The 19479-nt window shown below is 48.7% G+C and overlaps 3 protein-coding genes across 6 annotated transcripts; 1 reads left to right on the top strand and 2 right to left on the bottom strand.

Annotated features, from left to right (window-relative positions):
- The first annotated feature begins 24 nt into the window (after positions 1-24).
- Khnyn (KH and NYN domain containing) lies at positions 25-9044 on the top strand. 3 transcript variants are annotated; one of them, XM_005376999.2, is made up of 8 exons: positions 27-156; positions 693-910; positions 1406-2529; positions 2681-2811; positions 2905-3001; positions 5790-5897; positions 6102-6203; positions 6703-9044. In XM_005376999.2, exons 2-8 carry the CDS (start codon positions 710-712, stop codon positions 6950-6952), a joined length of 2013 nt encoding a protein of 670 aa, XP_005377056.1. In that variant the 5' UTR covers positions 27-156; positions 693-709; the 3' UTR covers positions 6953-9044. The 3 variants fall into 3 exon arrangements, 2 of the variants coding, with proteins under 2 accessions (XP_005377056.1, XP_005377055.1); XM_005376998.2 differs by having other exon boundaries at positions 27-160; XR_001232667.1 differs by lacking the exon at positions 6703-9044 and having other exon boundaries at positions 25-160; positions 5790-5971; positions 6102-6188.
- A 366-nt stretch (positions 9045-9410) lies between these two features.
- Positions 9411-12314, bottom strand: Sdr39u1 (short chain dehydrogenase/reductase family 39U, member 1). 2 transcript variants are annotated; one of them, XM_005377000.1, is made up of 6 exons: positions 12273-12314; positions 11888-11994; positions 11718-11800; positions 11256-11377; positions 10445-10588; positions 9411-10160 (listed from the first exon to the last, which is right to left on the bottom strand). In XM_005377000.1, exons 1-6 carry the CDS (start codon positions 12286-12288, stop codon positions 9748-9750), a joined length of 885 nt encoding a protein of 294 aa, XP_005377057.1. In that variant the 5' UTR covers positions 12289-12314; the 3' UTR covers positions 9411-9747. The 2 variants fall into 2 exon arrangements, with proteins under 2 accessions (XP_005377057.1, XP_013365845.1); XM_013510391.1 differs by lacking the exons at positions 11888-11994; positions 12273-12314 and adding an exon at positions 12014-12032.
- Positions 12315-17829: 5515 nt separating this feature from the next.
- LOC102024769 (KAT8 regulatory NSL complex subunit 2-like) lies at positions 17830-19123 on the bottom strand. The gene is given in 3 exon segments (XM_013510262.1): positions 17830-18062; positions 18155-18226; positions 18229-19123. Coding segments are annotated over 3 exon segments (1200 nt in total).
- Positions 19124-19479: the final 356 nt, after the last annotated feature.

Raw genomic sequence — 19479 nt, 5'->3', positions numbered from 1 at the left:
AAGTGACTCAAAACACAGTTTGAGATGTAAAGAGAGGTCCCCGTTGGGCGAGGATCCCGGAAAGGCCCGCCCAGATTCGGGCCCCTGCGCGTGTCCCCCGGGCCGGGGGCGCGGGCGAAGTTGGGCCCCGGGCCTCCTGCGGAGCCGGCAGCCCAGGCGGGTAGGCGCGCCCGTCCCCGCGCGGGGAGCGGGAGGCTGCGGTGGGCAGTGCGGCCCTGGCTGAGGCCTTGATCGGCTGTGGGCGGGACAGTCCCGGACCCTGGCCGGACTGGGGCGCCGGGGGTGCGCGGGAGGGGGGGCAGGGGCGTGGCTCTTGACTCGGTTGGGCAGACGGGCCCCGTTGGGCGGTTCACACCCTTGTGAGGATGCGTCTTGGAGAGGCCGTCTTGGACCCGAAGGTTGCGGAGTCCCCAGAGGAGAGGCCCTGTTCTCACCGGTCCACTCCTTGTAGTTTCCAGCCAGAGCTGGAGACCCCTACCCGTTTTTGCTCCTGGCTGTGGTCGTTTCCCCTACTATGACTTCCTCTTCGTGAGAAGAGGCCCTCGTTCGGATAATCTGACACCTTCCTTACCACCGGGATGGATTCCGATGCTTGTTACCTCCTGCAGTTGTTTACCAGACTGGTAACTAAGTGCGACCTGTTGATTGTTGGTATGGGCCGGGAGACAAGGAGTTGGGTTTTCCCCTTCCAGGGCTGGGGAAAGAAGCCATGCCTACTTTCGGGACTGGCCCCCCGATCCCCGACCGCTTTACGGTGTCTGCGGAAGCAGAGGACAAGGTCCGGGCGGAGCAGGCCCGTTTGGAGCGCGTCTTTCGCGTGGGCGTGTGCGTCCTCCCCAAGGACTGCCCGGAGAACCCGCACATCTGGCTGCAGCTGGACGGCTCCAAGGAGAACGTCAGCAGAGCCAAGGTGAACACTTCTCCCCAGTCCCTCCAGGGAGCCAGGAAGCCCTCCCCCACGGAGGCAGAGTCGGAGGAGGTGCCTGGGAGGATCTCCGATCCCTGGTTATCTCTCTGGCACTGACAACCTCAGTGCCCCTGAGCATTGAGGGACTTCCCCACTCTGTCTGGAGTTTTGGTTTCATTTCTGCTGTGACAGCCTAGGTTCCTTTGGAGATGAATCATTGTGTACTTTTTGGGAGGGCAGAGGTAACTAACGCCAAGAGCAAGTGGCCCTGCCAAGGAATTCACAGGGGGAGTGGGGAGGGGTAGAAGGTGGGAGGGTGGTGTCAAGCAAGGGTCCTAGTTTGACTCTGCCACCTGCCAGTCTTGAGATCCAGAGGTTTAGTTTCCTTATCTGCATTGCCCCAGCTGGATACTCCAGGTATCCTGGAGCTGGGGGCGCGGAGACAATGAACCGGAAGGGGATGGCTTCCAGCAGTTTCTTTTTCTGACCTTCCTCCAGGAATACCTGAAGGGTCTCTGCAGCCCGGAACTGCAGAATGAAATCCACTACCCACCCAGACTGCATTGCATCTTCCTGGGAGCCCAAGGCTTTTTCCTCGACTGCCTGGCGTGGAGCACATCAGCCCACTTGGTTCCTGGGGCCCCCGGTTCACTGAGGATCAGTGGGCTAACAGAGGCCTTTGTCATGGCTCAGAGTCGCATAGAGGAGCTGGTGGAGCGGCTGAGCTGGGACTTAGGGCCAGGGTTGTACTCCACCACTTCTCAGAATGCTGGAGTGCTGAGGGACTTCTCCGCCCTGCTGCAGCCCAGGGAGGATGCCCACACAGAGGCCCTGCTGCAGCTGCCCTTGGCTGTCCAGGAGGAGCTGCTGAGTCTGGTGCAGGAGGCATCCACAGGGCACGGGCCATTGGCACTCTCTTCATTGGAGCAGAGGATCCCAGGCCTGTTGGGTGCTCTGCACCAGGAAGTCAGAGCTCCTCTGAGTGAAGGCGGGGAATCTCTGGGTGCTGGATATGTAGGGCAGGGAGAGTCAAGGGGGGCAAGCGGAGTGAGTCATACTGTGGAGCAGAATAGAGGGAAACAGGGTGGCCCCAGGGAGGTGGATCTGGGGTGGAAGGAGCTGCTTGGGGAAGAGGCCTGGGAGAAAGAAGTAACTTTCAGGTCACAGCCAGCAGGTGGAGGGGTAGGGGAGATGGGGTACCTGAAAGGAATGACCTGCGGGATGGAGGGGGTGCCTCGAGGAAGAGGAGGATTTAGTGTCCAGGGTGAGCCTCCTGGTGCTCAGGGGCCCTGTCAGAGGGCAGCTCAGTCCCGGGGAGCCTCCCTCCTCCAGCGGCTTCATAACGGGGAAGCCTCACCTCCAAGAGTGCCTAGTCCCCCACCTGCACCTGAACCCCCCTGGCCCTGTGGAGACCGGGGAGACCTAGGAGACAGGGGAGACAAGCAGCAGGGTCGAGGTCGAGGATCTTCATGGAAACGAGGCACCCGTGGAGGCAACTTGGTGACTGGCACTCAGCGTTTTCAAGAGGCCCTACAGGATCCTTTTACCCTGTGCCTTGCCAATGTGCCTGGCCAGCCAGACCTCCGCCATATTGTCATCGATGGCAGCAATGTAGCCATGGTGTGAGTACCTGGTGGGGCTCAGAGTCCTGGGGATGAAGGATGAGACAGGTGCCTTTGTCTACCTTGGGGACATGTGCTGAGCGGCTGGCACAGCAGCCAGCCTGCCAGACCCATCCTCTGGGTCTCAAGTGCTGACCGTTTCCCACTGCAGGCATGGCCTCCAGCACTACTTCTCTAGCCGGGGCATTGCCATTGCTGTGCAATACTTCTGGGACCGTGGCCATCGTGACATAACTGTCTTTGTGCCTCAGTGGCGCTTCAGTAAGGATGGCAAGGTTAGAGGTGAGTTGGGTCTGGTTGTCCTTGTCCTAAGATAGACTCTGTTCCTACCTCGAGGACAGTCCTGTTCATGTTTCTTTTTTTTTTTTTTAATAGAGATTCACTTCCTGCAAAAGCTATACTCACTTAGCCTGCTTTCCCTCACTCCCTCACGAGTCATGGATGGCAAGAGGATCTCCTCCTATGATGACAGGTACTTGTTTCTCCCTTGGCCCCAGGTTTGATATTAAAGGAGCCCAGTGGGAGACTGAGGGAGAGAGAGACGCTTCTCACCTGTTGCTCGGTCTCTAACCTTCGGTGGTGGAAAGAGAGTTACTTTTTTAATCTGCCCTTAGGACTCCTTTGTCCTTCATCAAACTAAACTACAATGTATATATAGTCCCTTACTATTTAGAAAATACTGGCTTAATGGAAAAGTGGGAAAGCTGGTGACATGAATGGCTGACAGGTGCCTTCTTACAATCTAAATTTTCAAACATGTAGAGAAATTGCTGCAACATTATGGAAAAACCATAGTAAAATTCAAAGTAAGTAAAATGAAGAAACACAATCTATGAATCATAGGACTGTATGGAACATGGTTTATTTGAAAGATCACTGGATTTAGAACTGGAAGATGTCAATTTGAGCCTCAAATTATACTACTTTTGAGATTGTATGTAGGCCCATCTCCTAGTGAATTAACCCTAAGGCCCTCCTTTATTGATTTGCCCTCTTTGTGACTAACAGAAGAAGATAAAGTGTATGCTTGCCTCATACAAGGTGGTACATGAGAGTCCAGTGGTGTTGCCTCTTCACTTTGCATAGACCTAGTTAAGTGCTGCATGAAAACCTTACCTCTATTTTAGGTATATGGAGATAGAGGGTAAGAATAGTTAGCTACCTTGACAAAGAAAGCATAGACCTCACAGCTGCCAGATGGTTAAAAAAAAAAAAAAAAGGCATACTTTGGCCACAGTGTGCATGCAAGGTGTAGGAAATGTGCAGATTTTAAAGCTAATTAATCAATTAAAAATTTTATAATTACAATTCTTTATTCTTTAAGATGCTATTCAGGTTTTTCTTTCTTTCTTTCTTTTTTTTATTAAGAAGATATGAGTGTTTCTTTTTTTTTTTTTGTACCGGTAATCGAACTCAGGACCTTGCATTTGCCAGGCAGGTGCTTATGCTACTGAACTATATCCGCGGCCCTTACTATTCAGGTTTTTAAAAATTAGTTTTTAAACCATAGTGATAATATATCTTGTCTTCTCAAATACTTGACCGGTACCTCTTATAAGTAAATGGTATTCCACAAAAAGACAGTTCAATTTCTCCCAGTGCTACTTTGTTTTATGTCTAGATCTCACATTTTCCCTCAAGGTATGGAAACTTCTTTCCTTACCAGCAGAATTGAAACAATTGAAACTGAAGACTGAGACAGTTTCAATGATTTTTTTTTTTTTTTTTTCTTTTTTTTGTCTTTTTGAGGCAGGGTCTTGCTATGCAGTTCAGGCTGGCTTTGAGCTCACTTTGTAGTTCAGGATGGTCTCGAACTTGTGATGATCCTCCTGCCTCACCCTCCTGAGTGCTGGGATTACAGGTGTGTGCCGCCACGCCCGGCTAGTTTTAATGAATTTTAAAGAACGTGTCTGTGCAGTTGTGTAGAGGCAGGTGTGCAGATAACAAGATAAATTGGAAATTTTGCCTCGTAACAGTGATTAAGCACAGTGGAACACAGTGCAGGTTTACTGAGTGAACACTGTGGAACATACAGCATAATACAGTAGCAGTGAGACATGCTTAACTGGAACATGTTGTCTATATTCCATGTGTATACCTTATACATTTGTATGTTATCCCCTTAATTTGTTTCCCAGATGGAAACTGGAACCAGACATTTCTCACACCTAAGCCTGATCTCTAGCTCCCTTGATACCAGTGTCTCCCAAATACCACCTGCACATTTACTACTAGGTGCATGGTCTTCAGATGGAAAACAGAACAAGATCTGATTCTTGACTTCAAAGAGCCAAAAGAAACTATAAATCAAATACTACAGGAACTCAGAGGGAAGGGATCCCTCCTGTGACTTGGGTTTTGTGAATGGTTGGTTGAGAAGGGTGTGGGAAGGGCTGGGTCTCTTGGTTTCTAAAGCACTTAGAAGACCACTACTTAACTACTGCATGCATCCTTTCCTGTGGAATTAGAATTACCAAAGTAAAGGGTAGGCATGTATTTTTAAAAAGTACCCCTGGTGATTCTGTTCATCACCAAGTTTTGGGAACCAGTTTCTAGATGGAATAGTTTGAGAAACCTGAAGATAGCACAGGACATGTTTACAGAGTAGGATGTAATTTGATCATTGATTTTGGCTGGAGTTGAGTGTACATTAGGGAATACAGGGAAAGAAGGCTGTAAGGGTGGCTTGGAGCCAGATTCTAGAGGGCTGTAGCTGCCAGGTTGGGCATATGGACTTTACTTGGTAGGTGAATGGCAAATGTGGAGGAACTCTGTGTAGGGGAAGAGTGTGCTTTTTTGCTGGAGGTTGGGAGGGACTGCAGAGTGGCGAATGGTTAGAGGAGGGTGAATTCTTAAGAGGCAATGCAATAAGCAATTGTAATATCTGAATCACTCTGGTGGTAATTATGGGACTGGCAGGGAAGGAGCAGAGTGGAAGGCTTTTCACTCAGATACTGAATCTGAGTGGCAGGGTAGAGCAGAAGATGGAGTCAAGAGTTAGATCTTTTGCCCCTCAGGAATGAGGCACAAGTGTTGGGTGGAGGATTGTGAGCTGGTGAGATGCTACTGGAAGGCCACTTTGGATTCATCTGTCTTCTCTACTCCATGGCACTTGTATCCAGTTAGTCACCTGTAGCTGGGTCAAGGTGATGTGGAAGGCCACATCTCCATCATTAGAAGCAGGTCGCAGGATTCAGTAGCATTCTTTGCGGGTGGGGCTTTGGAGAAATGCAGAATGGTTGCTGTGGCTTTTGAGACAGGTTCATGTTGAAGTTGGCTGAAGAGACCAGTGGGATCATTGTCTCCAATGACCAGTTCCGGGACCTGGCGGAGGAGTCTGACAAGTGGATGGCAATCATCAGAGAGCGGTGAGGGAGCTCTCCCTTGAGAATAGGGCACGGATTCAGACCTTTCTCTAAAACCAGCTCTTCTCTGCCACTGGGTGAGAACTCTGGGAAGGGGCTTTAAGGTGCTTCAGGGGATGGTAGCCAGTAGCTTCTGGTGGCGTTGGTCTCAGCCTTCTAGGAGGTGAGCAAGGGCCCCTCCGTGACACTTTTTCTTTCCTTATCTAGCCTGCTGCCCTTCACCTTTGTGGGAAACCTCTTCATGGTCCCTGATGACCCACTCGGTCGAAATGGGCCCACTCTGGATGAGTTCCTGAAAAAGCCAGCCAGGTAATGCTCACTGTGCAGGAAACTCCTAGCCCTCCTCCCCTCTCTGCAGGCCTAGAGACCTAGTGGGAGTGTGACTTCAGTTTGGGCCAGCTTAAAGCTGCTGTAGTTTTGGGTGCATTGGACTTGGTCTTTAAAAATCTTCCCAGGGAAACCTGACGCAAACTTCTTGATTGGAATAAAAACTCCTGTTTCTTGTCTGTCCTAATCAGTGTGTTTGATGGAATTATTTGGAAGATGGTTGCTTGTACTCAGCCCGCCCTCTGCTGGATCACTAAGAGATTAATTTAGGACTCCGCATTTTAATAGCGGCAGGGTTCTCCAGACTCCAAGTGCCAGTCTCTTCAGAAGTGGGTCGACACTGCCGCTCTGTGGCCAGATTTGGCAACTTCAGGATTGTGCCCGAGTCAGGACAGGGGAGGGGCAACCATGAGAGGAGGCCCACTGAGGTCTATTTCCCTCCAGCATGTTCTTGAGCTCTTTCTGTTCTGCTTTGTCCCAGGAAACAGGTGTCTTCTAAGGCCCAGCATCCTTCCAAGGGCTTTGCAGGACATGGTAATCAGCAGCAGGGGAAGGAGGAAGAAAAAGGCAGCGGTGGCATTCGGAAGACCCGGGAGACAGAGCGGCTCCGGCGCCAGCTGTTGGAGGTGTTTTGGGGTCAGGATCACAAGGTGGATTTCATCCTGCAGCGGGAACCATACTGCAGGGACATTAACCAACTGTCTGAGGCCCTGCTGAGTCTCAACTTTTGAGGCTTACCTGCCTGTGTGACTGCTGCCCTGCTAGCTCCAGGCTCCCCCAGCCCAGCCCCTTCTGTGAGAGTCCGTGTGCTGCTGACTCTGGCAGAGTCACTCTGAGTTGGTTCTTTAGGCCAGGGAAGGACCCAGAAGAGCTTTCCAGTGAAGCGAAAGTTTTTGTCCGGTCAGTTTGAGGACACAAAGTGACCTAATCTCAAGTCAGAGCCCAACCAGCTCGCAAGAGGTTCTGCTCCTCCTTCACTTCCCAGTCTTGCCTCCCAATCTTGCTTTCTCTAGGGAAGGGGGCTGCTAGAAAAGGTAAGTCATGGAGACTGGGACCCTTGGCTGAGTCAGGGTGGAGGCAAGGGTAACCCAGGGCTGGCAAAAAATCCGAGCCTGTCCTCCCTCTGGCTGCTGCTCTGACTGGAGGACAGGCTGAAATTGCAGGCCGGGCTGTTTCCTGGGAGTGTCAGAAAGAATGCTGGGCTCTTGAGGGCCTGTAGTGTTAGGTAGGCTGAGTTGCAGCGAGCTGAGGAAGAAGGTGGAGGGTGACTGGCTTCCAGGCTCGGCTATGCCTGTCTGTGGCTTTGAGCTGCTTAGCCTTTATTTCTGTCTATAAATCAAGAGTGAAAGTCCCTGTCAGAGGGAGAAGTGGGAACATGGAGGAGAGCTTGGGGGAAAGGTGCTTGGACCAAGTCTCAGGTGACTGCCTGTGGCTGCACAGGCTAACCAAAATTTTGCTCTCAGACAGACGTGGGTCATTCATGTTCAGGTTTCAAGCCATAGATTTTAACACTGTCTTCAGAATGACATGCCAAATAATGGCTGCATGCCTTTTGGGCAACTCTCAGTACCACATTTATAAAATAGTAAAGTTAGGGATGACTGCATTATCAAAAATACTCTCAGGGTTCCTATAAATGGCAGCTCTCTTGTTGCATCAAGTATTTGTTTACAGATTAACAGATGTGTCAGGATGTCCCTGGTTTGGTCCTCTTGCTGAAGTATTGGGAATATTCACCAAATCCATGAAGCCATGCTCTACAATGGTGTTAATATGATCTGAGCTAACATTATCTTTACAAAGACACAGGTTGTATAAGTTGAGGCACTTCTGCTTTGTATGTGTGTACGTGTGCGCACGGGCATGCATGTACATGAAGATGGATTATAGAGGTATTATCTGGATGGAACCAGTTACCTGGAAAATGAAAACTGGAGTCAGAGTTGGAAGGTACCTGATTGGCCACCACACTAATTCCACTAACATACATGACATCCTGTCTCAGTGTTGATTCCTACAGGTCATTGCCTTGTATCTGCTTAAATTCCTCCCGTGCTAAGGAATTTACTACCTGCAAGGTAGCACATTGCTTACCGGGACAGTATTCACTGGTAGTCTTTCCTCTAATGTAGCCTAAAAGATGCTTTTCTGTTGCTTTTGAGGCTGGTCGTTCCTCCAGGCACAGAGGCAGTCAACTTCCTAGAGTCCTAGACCAGAGGAGAGGTAGGACAGGTGCCCCTGGGCTTTGCTGTGTTTGGGCCCTGCAGCACATCCCTGATGAAGATTCTTTTTAGGCTCTGACTTCTTCCCTGAACAGCAGGGAATCAAGCATGAGGAGCTGAACACTGAAGGAAGGTCCCCAGGTCCCAATGTCTTTGCCCTTCCACCTGCTGGTGCTTTACATCTCTAGTCGGTTTTGATGCAGGCTGGAGGTATGAGTGGTGGAGACTGGCTGGTCAGGGAGGTGACAGTGACTAAATCCATAGTGCCCTGGGAAGAAAGAGGACTGGAAAATACGGTCCAAATTAGTGGCTGATGAACTACTACTGGTGAAATTGTGGCAGACATCACACTTCATATAGATGAAAAGGGTCCCGGATGAATACCTGGCACTTATATTTTCCTGACAGGGTTGAATTTGTAGCCCATGATTGGTTCCCTGCCCTTTGCACTCTCTATGATGGTGGACGTACAATAGGTCAGAGCTATCATCTGCCTTTTTGTGCTAAGGATCCTGGGAGATGGAAGTGGCTCCAATCAGATGAAAGGCAAATCCTAGGTGTTGGATTTGTTCTGGTACAGCTTGATAAACTGGGACTAACATGTGATTGCATTTTAATTCACTGGCACTTGGTGACATAGACTGAAGGCTGACCTGTACTGGGACCACCTCTCTTCTGGTAGCATTCCTGATGGCATGCACTCTGAACAGATGTGCAGGGTGACTACAGAACTCACTGGAAATGGGTCATCATCTCTCCTGTCTTCTAATCTTTACCCTCATCATAACTTCATGCTCTATCTCTGTGATCAGCCCTTTTGGTAAAGAGGGACCAAGAAGGGAAAGGATGGAGAGCTGCTGCCTATTGTAACTTTAAAAACCCCATGCTGCGAAAAGAGTCATATAGAGCGACAATCCTTGAATAATTTCTAGGAGAATCTAGGCCAAAAAGATGAGCTGAAGCCAGCTAGGTAATTTATCTTTATTGCCAAAATTGCAGAGTACTCTACACAGCACAAAGGAGAACTGGGGCAACAATGGGACACAGAGAAACCAAACTTGGAAATTTTTTTACAGGGACTTGAAGAGGTCAAGGTCCCAGCTTGATGAGATGCAGCCTTGAGACTGGAGAATTTCTCAGTTAAATAAGGTGGGGCAACAGAACAACGGGGAGGAGAAGAAGGGGAGAGGAATCCCGAAGAACTAGATAGTTTCTGATCTCAAGTAGAGCACTACCTGAGGTGGTTCACAGTGTCTAACCAGGGAGCCTGTGGCAGGGGACAGGCCTGCCATGTGCTTCTCTACTTAGGCTACGACTTCCTTCAAGGCGGCCCCCAGCTCTGGGAAGGAATACTGGTAGCCAGTGGCCAATGTCCGCCGGGGGACCACCTTCTGGCCCTCCAGCAGCATGATGGCACGTTCTCGCCCAAAGACAGCTTGTACCACAGTGCTGGGGACAGGGATGACGGCTGGGCGGCCCAGGGCAGCACCCAAGGCTTGGGCAAACTCAGCATTGGTAGTGGTGGAGGCCGGAGCCACCCCGTTGAGGACCCCCTGCACGTGGTTTGCTTCAAGGGCATGGGTCAGGATTCCTGCCAGGTCCCTGATGTGAATCCAGGGAAAGAACTGGTGGCCTGAGCCGATGGGGCCGCCCAGGCCCAGCCGGAAGGGCAGCAGCATATGGCCGATGGCACCACCTCCAGGGCCCAGCACAACTCCTACAACAGGGAGGTGTGCGGTACAAGGAGGGCTCTCACTTGGAAGCTGTCTGAGTGCTCATTCCCCATAGTTGTCCCTTCTATTCTTTCTCCACATGGACTCTGCTTTGTACCAGAGTTGAAGATGGTGGCTCTCCTTGGGACTTCCCACCCTCCCCTCTGCAGGCTGTCCAGAAGCAATAGCATCCTCTCTCTGCAAGCTCAGCTCCCCAGATTCTACTCCCCACTCCCCATCCCAGAGAAGGCATTCCACCCTGTCAGGTACCAAGTTACTTGGTTCTCACCTGAGCGTACCACCACCTGGCGTGTAGCATCTCCAGGAAGCCTGGCTGCAGCTTCCCATCTGGTCACAAGGTTGGAGAAAAAATCAAAATCTCCTCCTGGGCTGTTCTCATCATACTCTGCTGTCAAGCTGGGCTGGTAGTACGCTGTCAGTGGAAGAGCACTTGTCTGCTCTAGTGTCTTGGGGATGTCTCCATGCATATCTCCCCCTTGAGCTGCTCTGTGACCTTACCTATTCCTTTTGTGAACCCCTTTCCTTTGGCTGCAGGCTACACCCAGAGGCTGCTAAAGTGTAGTGGTTAGAAACAGAAACCTGGGTGCCAGGCTGCTTGAGTTTTAATTTCAGCGCTGCCATTTCTTAGCTCTGTGACTTTCTCGGCAAGTTACTTAACTTCTCTGTGTGGAATCTGTGCATCTTTAAAATGGGAATAATAATAGTACCTACCTCATAGGGTTGTTGCGAGGATTAAATGATGTCATATGTATAAAACAGTTTGCGTATTTGCTTGTATGTACAATAGGTAACTAATTATTTGGTCCCAAAGACGACTAACAACAGTCAGGAACTCTGTTCCTAAAGGACTATGGTGCAATAAGCAAGGGACTTGGAAACAGGTAGGCTTTTTCCTGGGACTAGCCCCTCTTTGAGGGCCTCCACTTCTCTGGAAATACAGAGGTCAGGAGAAACACGCACGGGGTGAGGGTCTCCTAGTTACTGTGTCTGGAACAGATCAGCACTCAGGTGTATAAAGCTAAAAGCCCTGAGCGACCTCTCACTACGGCCCGTGAGGTGTAGGTGGTTTGGGGGCATACCTACACCTGTGACTACGACCCAGGCCTGAGGTGGTTGTGGGGCCCTGCTGATGGCTTTTGCCAGCATTTCGGTGGTCTCCAGGCGGCTGCTGAGAACCTCTTTTTGGAAGGCTTCATTCCACCTACAGGAAAAACAGGGAATAAAAGGTCATTACATACATGCACATGTGCCTTTATCCCTGGGGCCTACTCTATGCCAGTTTCTAGTAGAACTCGACACTGCAGAAAGACTATCTACGGCAGAAGGAAAAGCCGTATCTTTCTTGGGCATCCTGTTATTCCTGAAGACTTGAATCAACCGGGTCGGGGAGCAGGTGGGCGCGCGGGTGGGACGAGTAGCCCGGGGTAAAGGTTTAGCTCTCAGTCCCGCAGCTCCGTTATCCACAGCTCACAGGTCCTCATCGGAGTCGGCCGCCCTCCTCCCTCTGCTCTGGGGCTATCCGCTTTAGGGCCCCGGCTGACCTTCGGAGAGGGTTGAGGATGTTCTCTCCGGCCAGGTTGACCACGGCATCGCAGCTCGGCAGCTCCGATTTGGCGAGGTCCTCCTGCAGGAGAAAGCAGTCTCCACCGGTTCCGCCGGCCCCGCCCGCGCCGCCCCCCGCACTGCCCCCCGCCCCCCGAGGACGGCGTACCCACGTGATCCGAGCGGGCCCCGGCCGCCGGGACACCAGCGTCACCTCGTGGCCCCTAGCTTTCAGCAGCCCGGTTAGGGCTGTCCCAATGAAGCCCGTCCCACCACCTGAGCGGAGAATACAAACTCTTTAGACTCGGCGTGAGGAAGCGCTTCGCGTCCCGGCTGTGGGCCCCTCCTCTGGTGCCAGCCCGCCGGACGCGACTTCTCCCCGACTTCTCCTACCCTTCCCGGAGCACAGACGTGACACAAGTCACGGGAATTAGGGGGATTCAGCTTCTTGGCCGAGGCGGTCGACGCCAGTGCCCTTTGGCGAGGACTCCCTCCCTTCAATCCCTGGCTATGCCCGTCCCCGCCCCCTCCTCTTCTTTTCAGCCCTCCCTCACCCACTAGCACCCGCATAGCGATCGGGACCCAACGCGCCTGCGCAAAACTTAAAGCCCCACCTTTTCCATCTCCTCCGGTTACGACCTTCTGCGCATGCGTTTTTGGGGGACGCGCTCTTCTGTGAACCGAAACTGTAGACTCGAGAGTGGGCGTGGCCTTCCCTAGCGACCCGGAAGGGTTTATAAAGATTGGCTGTGACTGTCCTGCGGAGTCGAGGCATAAAGCGGGAGTAGGTGGAGTGGGCCCGCGCGGAAGCAGTTCTTCCAACGAAACACAGCAACAAAACCCTATACCTAAAATTCGAAGCTGTTGAAACCACAGAATTCTGGATGTGCGTTTGGTTTGGTGCGTCCGTAGCACTATGGATATCTTTCTGCTCTCCCTGTTTTATATTCTCTCTGCTCTGGCTTCTTCCTGTAGGCATTTAAACCTTCTGAAATTTCCGTCATCATAAAACAACTCCAGCTGATGTCCTCTTGTTCTTCACTCTCATAGCCAGACTTTTAAGTGTGGCTTCATTTTTCTGCTTCCAAATTCACCCCGTCTGGGTCCTACCTCTATTCCTCATGTCCCCTTTCTGAAAGAATACAGGTTTTCCAGGTGGCACCAAATCTAATACTTAGTTTTCTGTTTTTTTCTTGACCTCTTAGACTCACTGGGAATTTACCAATTCCTTCCTCCCTTTGGAAATACTCGTCTCTTGCCTCAGTGAAAGACGCTGACTTCTAGGCCTTTGTCTTTACTTCTTAGGGTCTCCATTCCTTGCTTTGCGTTGTTTAAATTCTTAAAATGTTGCTGTTCCTCAGAGGTAGGTCCTAGGACTTCTCTTCCTGCTCTGTACTTCTCTTCAGGCTTCTATGTTGTGAATTCAATTACTGTTTTTTACCCCCTCTTCCTTTTTTCCTGTAAACTCTGCAATTCCACACAGTTCAGTGGGGTTCTTTGCCTGGTCAAATTTGGCTCATCTGTTTTAATTCCTTGTAAAGTCCAGTTTTAGTTTATTGAGAACTCAGCCCCTTTGCTATCTGGTCACCTTCGATATCTGATTAGATTCCTTATCCTCCACCATCTTGTCCGGTCATCCTGGCTTGTCTTCAGCAAGAACCCTGTTAGGTTGATTTAACCAGAAACCCTTTTACCTCCTGATACTTCCCCAAAACTATAATGTTAAGCAAAAAGAAAGTCGGCAGATAGGTACTTGCAATATAATGTTTTCATTTAGAGATTAAAAACAAGCAAAGCAATGCTGTTTTACTGCAGGGATAAATAGAGTTATAGTGAAAGTAAAAAGAAATGCGTGGACATGTTGATGTGAAAACAATAACATGTACCCTTTTTTTTTGTTTTTGTTTTTCTCCGGTACCAGGAACCGAACTCACGACCTTGCACTTGCCAGGCAGGCACTTTGCCGCTGAGCTAAATCCCCAGCCCCTAATAACATTTACCCTTAGAGGTAGACTACTTACACGATCACGGAGGAGTACCTCAGAGACTTGAACTTCCGTTTTTTAGGCCAGGTGATAGGTACCTGGGTGTTCATTTTGTTTTTCTTTATATTTTTGTATGTCTGAAATATTTCATAGTCAATAAAAATATGTGGTGGGTTTAAAATTTATAGTCATTTTCAGATGTGCAGAAATATAACTTTGAGCAGGCCGTGGTGGTGCATGCTTGTAATTCCAACACTCAGGAGGCTGAGGCAGGAAATCACCATGAGTTTGAGGGCTGCATAGGGAGTTCAAGGTCAGCCTGAGCTACATAATAAGACCCTGAAATATAACTTTATTTTCCATACTTAAATACGACTTGCTCATAAACATCTCTTCTTGGTACTGGAATACATTTAAACTCACCCAACAAAGATAACTATCACTTCTAGTTTATTTATTTTTTTCTACTGGGAATCAAGCTCTGGGGCTTGCGCTTGCCAGGCAGGCGCTTATGCCGCTGAGCTATATCCCCGGCTCACTTCTAGTTTAAAACATCTCATATTCTCAGTTTTCTCTGAGTAAATTCTTATCCTTGTTCCTGTTCTTTCCTTCTGACTGCTGGACACCTGAGTGTGGTATGTTCTTTGGTCAGTTACTGTCATCTAGTCATCAGTGCCTGCTCAGAAGGCTGTCATCTCTTTTGGCTATGGGGTAGTGCCTGCTGAGATCAGCCAAGGCATAGATGGTCAAGTCAGGTCTATGGGCGTAGCGTTTTGGCCTCTGCTTTTGGTACCCACATTTCTTACCTTGTTGTCCTCTGCGGGAATAGAAATCCTGGTCTTGCTTTTGGGCCAACAGCATAGACTGTCAGGACCTTGATGGGTCTCATCTCAGGCTCCTCCCTCGACTGTGGGTTGTTCCTCATTGTCATTGTCATGGAATTTGCTGTGGTCTAGTACTTGGTTCTATGTTGCTATTAACAAATTATCTAAAAAACAGTGGTTTGAAACAACAGTAATATTTATTTTCCCACACAGTTTCTGTGGGTTGGGAATATGGGAATAACAGCTAGGTGGTTATGGTTCAGAGTCTCTCAAGAAGTCGTGGTCATGATGCCAGCCAAGGCTGCAGTCACCTGAAGACTTGATTGGGGCCAGCCAGAGGATCCTTTTCAGGAAGGTTTGCTTACATGCTATTGGCAGAAAACCTCTTTCCTTGCTGGTTGTTTCTTGCCATGTAGACTTCTGAATATGGTTACTTCAGTATCCTTATGACATGGCAGCTGACTGCCCAGAGTGACCCAAGACAGTGAGAATGAGGGGTAAGCCTCAAAGCCTTGAACAACTGACCCGGTCTCCACAGTTACGTACAGTACTTTTACCACAGTCCATTTATTAGAAGTGCGTCAGTAAGTCTGAGGGTAGGGGAATTTGGCTCCCGCTTTTGAAGGCAGGAATGTCAACTTGTGGGCACTTTAAAAAACCATCACAAGATCTATGTAGCAATTAAAGCTTCTCTGAGAGGCATCCAGTCTCTCAGCTATGCCTTGAAATTGTGGCACAATCTTTGTTCTTTTTCAGATGCCCTCTCAACTCCTCCATTTTTTTGGCCTTTCTGTTTACCTTCCTCGCCAAACTCCTTCTCAGAGAACCCAGGTAGCACTGATAATCTAGTTTTGTCCCTCTAATTCTCTTTACTATCAACCTGTAGTTTTAATATCAACCTGTACAGTGGGCAACTGCTGTAATATTGTACTGTTTTTCTTTCCTGTTTGCTGACTTAGGGAATTAATTTTATGCTCGTTTTTTCTCAGTATTTTCTCAATAAAACCTTGCTCTTGCATGTGAATCTCTACTTTCTAGACCACTATCTAGATAGGGAAAGAGGAGTTGACTTTGCTGGTAAAAGCTGAGATTTGTCTTATTTATTCCCTTACACTGCAGAGAGAAAAGGAAGTACTGGGAAGGGAAGATGTACTCAGTAGTACAGCAGACCTTACTGACTTCATTCATAGTTGTATGAAATGCTCATATAATGTCATGAGGAATCCACATCTTTCTTATTCTCAGCTTTTTTTTGGTAAATTGGCTTCATTTTCAGAAAGATTTCTCCCTTTAGAGGGAGGATGGATTCTTTGCTTTTATTTCCAGCACAGTGACTATGTCCCTTAATCCCAGCAAAATCTCAGAATTGACTGTTGTGGACTGGTTTGGGGCACATACCATCTGTGAACCAACCACTGTGGCAAAGTGAGAGTTCTGAATTTCCAGGCTTAGGTCATGTGTCTACTCCTCGGCTGGAGGGTCTCTACTTACTATTCTCCATTGTGGAAACCCGGATGGATCTCCAAGGGAGAAGGGACTCATCATCAATTCAACCACACACCCTAGTTATTGACAACCCTTTCCTTTCTGTCCTGGCTCTGTCTTCCTGTCAGTGAACTGTGGTGGTGCCAGCTAAGTGGGCAGGCTTCCACTAAATCAGACACCTCTTAGACCATTCATGGGGGTAGAGCTCCATTGGTATCGTTATGGAGGTGAGAGGGGAATCCTTGCAAGAGCTTTATGCTGAATACTTTTAGGGGACAAGGCTATGATCACCGAAACCACTGCTACCTCTTCAAGGAGGCTAATGGGGACAGGCTCTGCCTGAGTGCGTCAGTTTCCTCTCCAAACTCCTCAAAGTCTTTTATCTTCTGGATTCTGGGGATGGGTGGGTCAATTTTTCTCTTCCTGTTTAGTCTAACAACAAGTATTTTGGTTAAACTGTTTGCAGCTTTCACAGTCTCTCTGACACTTTGGCGTTTAAACTTTCAAGTTTGAGCCAGAGAGCAAGATAAGAGAAATTTCTATCAGTGTATCTGGCTGTAGGAGCAAGTGTAGCTTCTTTGCTCTGTGGAAAGGTGAAGATTCCTCCTTAGTCTGCGGCAGTCATAGGACTTTACTCACTGATGTGAGACCCTTTCTACCACAGCTGGTTCCTGAAACAGCAGAGGAACTGAGCACAGTCCCTGCGGCTAGGGGTGGTCAGACATCTCTGTGGAGCAGGTGGAAATCAAGACTCTGGAAGGCCTCCAGGTTGCACCTTTCAGCTTGGCCAGGGCACAGCAGGATGCAGGGTTGCTGCTACCTCTCCCCAGTGCCTCCTTTGTGTGAATTCCCCCTGCTTCATTTTTGTTTGGACAGGTTTCTGTGACTTCTCTCAGACTATGACATCTCCTTGCTGGATGCTGTTTACATTATCATCATTTCATATAGTTTCTGATGAGATTATGGTAGAACCAACCAGCCAAATACTAATTCTGGAAGAAAATGAGAACAGAGGATCCTGGGTTACCCCAATACCTTGCGTCTCCTTTTTATATTTTTATTTTATTTTCTTTTATTATGTGTTAGCAGGATATAATGATCACGTTCATTGTGGGGAGTTAGTGCATCCCCTTCCCCTCCCCTCCTCTTTCTGCATCCCTCACTCAGTCCACTTCCCCCATTTAAATTTTTTTGGTCCCCTTTTACAAAATTTTGTCTCCATGTTTCCTATGATCTGTCTTTTCTTTTGCTCTTTGATTTATACTTTGGGCTTCTAATATGAGAGAAAACACACAATACTTAAGCTTGTGTGTCTGATTTATTTCAGTTAACATTATGGTCTTGAGGTGCCTTCATTTTCCTACAAATGACTTAGGTTTATCCTTCTTTATAGCAGAGTAGTATTCCACTATGTATAAATACCACATTTTCTTTATCCATTTGTCTCAATTACTTTTTTTGTTGCTGAAACAAAATACCCAACAGACAAAGTTAAAGGGGGGAAGCTTTCCTTAGTTCACAGTTTGTAGAGATTTCAGTCCAGAGTCAACAGGCTCCAAGTCAGGGACAACCATTCATAATGATGGAAGACAGCAAAAACAACAAGGAGGAGAGATGGAAAGACAAGACTCTTGCCATCCCTTAAATTGTATGCAGGCTAGCCACCCTATGGTGGGTGTAGCACTCACACCCATAATCCCAGCACTGGATCATGAATCAATCACAAGCTCTAGATTCAGCCTCCTCCCAAAAGCCCACTCCCCATGATTGCATGAGGCTGTGGGGGGCATCTAGACACAGACCATAACGCTATTCAGCTATTCAGTGGACTGCAGCTCCACAGCACTCAAGTACAGATCCATGGGGCCGGCTTCCAGACTGTCTGGCACAGACAGTACCTGCTCTGGTTTATGCATCTGAGGAGGCAACTGGAAATGCAGTGGACAGCAGGGATCCTCAGAAAGGCTTACAGGAACTGCTTTGTTGCAGGGGACCTCTTCAAATCCCTGGCAGCATTTGAGGAGAACTTGATTCGTATCCTGACAAATATACCTAGAGTTTGGGTCCTTCATTTTCAGTCTAGTGCTGTCTCTGTTAACCAGTAAAGAGCTAACTGGTGGCCAAGGGCTGTCGAATTTTCCTGGGTAAGGCAGTGTCTGGTCATTGGAAGAGACTGATCAGAACAGTGAACACCATCCAGAGAGGCCAAGCACTTTGACTGGAATGAGTGATATGGGCCTACTGGGCAGCACCATCTGTAGTCAGCATTCTGCATTCCTTCAGTTGCCTATGTAGTAAAGCTTCCCCTCTATAGTGCTGGTGATATTGCCAGAGACATTTTAATTGCTCTAAGTTTTCTTCTTTGGCTAAAAGTCCCTCTGCGCCAGTCAGGAGACTGCTGCCTAGAGCTTCATGTTCCACTTTGCAGTTATATAGGAACCAGCGCTTCTTCTCCTTGAGCAGATGCTGAAGTCGTTTAAACTGATCAGTGTGCAAAGACTGCAAATGAATTAACTTCTCACGCATAATCAGGGCCACTTCTTCTGCTATGCAGACACCAGCATGTTTTAGGGAATCTTCTTGATCACTGTCTATGCTACCAGCTTCACTATAAGGGTCACCTCTCCATGTCTGATCCACAATAATGGGTTCCCAGTCCCCATCACTCCAGCTGTCTTCATCCAGTATTTGGCAGGCTTCACTACAGACACGTTCTGGAGTCTGAAATCCCAGCTCCATCTTAGCATAGGAACTCAGCTGGCACAACAGTGTTTTACCTATAGGCCCTGGGTTGGTCTTCTTCATTTGAGCATGAAGTGCTAGGGCATTCCTATGGGCATGTTCAGCACAGAAGGACACATCATCTTCCTTCTCTGGCTTTGGGGCGGCACAGGGACATCTTTTTCCATTCTTCATGGATATGTCACTACACTGCTTGAAGGGTGCATTCTTGTTTTTGAGGATATGCTTAATGCAGAACTCCTGTCCTTCCAGGTGAGGCTGAGCGCATGGGTGATGACTGAATGAACACGACAAGGGCTCCTGGCACCTGGGCACTGGTGTGATCCTCCCCAAGTTGGTTGACAAGATGGGAATCCAAATCCTGTTCATACCAAAACCCCTAGTATCTCGCTCCACCGTGCTGCCTTGCCCACATTTTCTTATATCATTCAGCAGTTTTGCAAACTGAGGAGTTTCCTAGGAAGAAAGATGTAGTTGATTCCTCTTCTCTATGGGTCAACCTTGACCAGTTCCATCCATAGGAAGTCTAATCAGAATCGGTATGGCATTTTTGCTGATGCTAGAGGGAAAGTCACTACACCACTGAGGTATCTCACTGAGGACTTGGTTAGAGAAGGAGACGATGAGGAAGAACAAAATGACAGTAGAATAGAAGAGGGTGACCAAAGCAAGAGAGGAGGGAGAAAACCCACAAGTGTTCACAAAATTTAGATTTGTTATAATTA

The sequence above is a fragment of the Chinchilla lanigera genome, unplaced genomic scaffold (assembly GCF_000276665.1).
Source record: "Chinchilla lanigera isolate Chin_1 unplaced genomic scaffold, ChiLan1.0 scaffold00008, whole genome shotgun sequence".
Lineage (NCBI taxonomy): Eukaryota > Metazoa > Chordata > Mammalia > Rodentia > Chinchillidae > Chinchilla > Chinchilla lanigera.
This window is presented reverse-complemented; position numbering and strand designations above follow the sequence as displayed.

Excerpts from the sequence above, each read along its gene's own strand:
- Khnyn (XM_005376999.2), top strand. The coding sequence starts at position 710 with ATGCCTACTTTCGGGACTGGCCCCCCGATCCCCGACCGCTTTACGGTG. Across the intron at positions 2,530-2,680 it reads GGCAGCAATGTAGCCATGGT|GCATGGCCTCCAGCACTACT; the intron begins GTGAGTACCTGG and ends TTCCCACTGCAG. Across the intron at positions 2,812-2,904 it reads TAAGGATGGCAAGGTTAGAG|AGATTCACTTCCTGCAAAAG; the intron begins GTGAGTTGGGTC and ends TTTTTTTAATAG.
- Sdr39u1 (XM_005377000.1), bottom strand. Across the intron at positions 11,801-11,887 it reads GGCCCGCTCGGATCACGTGG|GAGGACCTCGCCAAATCGGA; the intron begins GTACGCCGTCCT and ends TTTCTCCTGCAG. Across the intron at positions 10,589-11,255 it reads GGTCGTAGTCACAGGTGTAG|CGTACTACCAGCCCAGCTTG; the intron begins GTATGCCCCCAA and ends TTCCACTGACAG.